Source organism: Myotis davidii, unplaced genomic scaffold (assembly GCF_000327345.1).
Source record: "Myotis davidii unplaced genomic scaffold, ASM32734v1 scaffold1292, whole genome shotgun sequence".
Lineage (NCBI taxonomy): Eukaryota > Metazoa > Chordata > Mammalia > Chiroptera > Vespertilionidae > Myotis > Myotis davidii.
Genome location: NW_006283154.1, coordinates 87,532 through 89,899, shown reverse-complemented (window position 1 = coordinate 89,899; position 2,368 = coordinate 87,532). Strand labels below are relative to the sequence as shown.

The window sequence follows — 2,368 nt, the reverse complement described above, 5'->3', positions numbered from 1 at the left end:
AGCCCAGGAGGCAGGAACTTTTGTCCCTTATTTGCTGATGCAGCCTTAGTGCCTAGTGGAGCCTGACGACAGCTCTCTGGGTCATCTGCACCTGACAAAGTCTGTCTTTCATTGGGGCATAACTTCTTTTAAAGGTTTTTTATTCTCACCTGAGCATATGTTCATTGATTTTTAGAGAGAGGGGAAAAGGAGAGGCAGAGAGAGAGAAACATCAATGTGAAAGTAACATTGATTGGTTGCCTCCTGTATGCACCCCACCTAGGGACTGAATCTAGGTATATGCCCTGAGTGGGAATTGAACCCAGGATCTACAGTACACAAGATGACACCAACCTGGAATCTGCACATGTCAATCTCCAGATACCAAGCATGGCTCAGGGACTGCCATGTGACCCAAGCCAGGCCAATGAGAGAATTCTGGGACTTTGGTTGGAATGCTCAGAAAAAGTTCCTTCTTTGTCCTGGGACTGCGAGCAGTTAGCAGACACTGAGGCCACCTGGTAGAGTTGGAGAATGAAGTCGACTCCAGGAAAAGTACTAGAAAAAGCATGGTCCTGAAGAAATATTTGACTGTCTAAATCCAGCTGTACGTGAAGCCAGAAACTCCCTCTGGATTGTTCAAACTAGACCAGTGGTTGGCAAACTGTGGCTCGCAAGCCACATGCGGCTCTTTGGCCCCTTGAGTGTGGCTCTTCCACAAAATACCACGTGCGGGCACGCACGTACAGTGCGATTGAAACTTCGCAGCCCATGGGCAGAAGTCAGTAGCCTCAGTTTGCCGACCACTGAACTAGACAATAAATACACCCTATTGCCAAGACCAGTCTGAGCCCGGTTTTCGATCACCTGTCCAGGCTAATACGTTCAGTTCCCTGGTCTCCTGTGCAGAGCTACATGGATCTGGCTGAGATTTGTTTTCTGCCACATTCTCTCAATGGGTTATAAACAGCCCCAATCCTTCCAAGTGGTGTCTCTTCTCTGACTGCCTGTGCTCAGCTCTCAGGCCACTCTGCTTGCTAGTTCTGGTGGGCACTGCACTGCCCCTCATCTTGCACAGACTGAACGACTGCATGGTTTAGGCAAACTGCTAACAGCATGATGCTCTGCCACTAACCACTGCCTGCAGCACAGAGGCCCCTGTTTCTCCGAGGGGGTTTGGGTCATCCTTAGTCCAGGCCACTCTGCCTGAGGGGATGGCCTGTGGGACAAGGAACACCACAAGGACACAGGAAACCTCATAAGAGCTGCAGCATCTCTGGGGGAGGATATGGCCGGAACTAAGGATTCTCTGGGACACACTGGGGAGATCTAGGAAGCTGAAGTGAAGAACTTAGACCTGAGACCTGGTCGTGGGGCACAGGGGAGAAGATGCTCAGGTTTCCAGCTCAGGCAACAAGCTACGTGGTGCTGCCACTTCCCCAGGTAGAAGCACCCTGAGGGTAAGGAAGGGCTGGAAGAGATGCTAGTGCAATTCTGATGGAGGGCCACTCCAGATGCCTCAGATGGTGGTGGATGGAGCTGGGGTAGATGGCCCATGGGCTGCTCCTCTCACTGTATGTGCCTCTTAAAAGGTTAGGAAACACACAGTCTAAGAGTCTTTCAAAAATAGCACCTGGTTAATGAGCAAGGGTGGGAGGAGGTCCCTGTGCTGGGCTGCGTATCTGGCGCTTTGGCCAGGCGGGGCACGCTGTGCTCTCTGTTCCTAGAACACATAGATAGGAATGTGCTGGCGCTTCGGCCAGGCGGGGCACACTGTGCTCTCTGTTCCTAGGGCACATAGATAGGAAGGTGGTCACTGTACTGATGCTGTACTGTGTCGGGAACAAATTGTGTAAACAAGGCTTTGTAAATAACTTTGTGGTTTTTGCAAATAAAAACGCTGTAACTCCTGTAGTTGGCACTGCAGTTCAGCCTTTGCTTCGGCAGGGTGTTGTAACTGTAGTCGCTGGCGAGCTTAATAAAGGCTCCTAAATCTTGATCGGAGTCCCTGGTGGTTGTCTCCGCGGGTCGCCCCATTACAGTCTCCTTCGTGATTTGCCTCTACTTAAACCGTGGCAGAACCTAATTTGAAGCAACTCCACTATCAAACGTTTGGCAAAAACAAACCAAAAAAAACATATTTCCTAGATCTAAGATGAATATGACTAGTACTCACCAAAGGTATCAAGTATGTCCGTGATGAGGACAAACTTGCTTGGGTAGAACTGAATGACACTTATATCCGAGAGAAGCTTTGAGCACTAGAAAAAGAGAAGAGAGAAAATTCACTGTCATGTCTGATGGGGTTGAACACTCGGCCTGGAAAGTTAACGATTTCTACAAACAAGCACAGGTGCTCACCTGTGCCCAGACCTCACCAGACGCTGGG

At 49.8% G+C, this 2,368-nt stretch overlaps 1 protein-coding gene across 1 annotated transcript in view; it reads right to left on the bottom strand.

The window, feature by feature from the left end:
• The window catches only part of LOC102761061 (UPF0505 protein C16orf62), a 69,445-nt gene that overhangs the window by 14,681 nt on the left and 52,396 nt on the right, over positions 1-2,368 (bottom strand). The window contains exon 8 of the mRNA XM_015563103.1: positions 2,156-2,240. Within this exon, the coding sequence (XP_015418589.1) occupies positions 2,156-2,240 (85 nt within the window). The remainder of the gene's footprint in view (positions 1-2,155; positions 2,241-2,368) is intronic.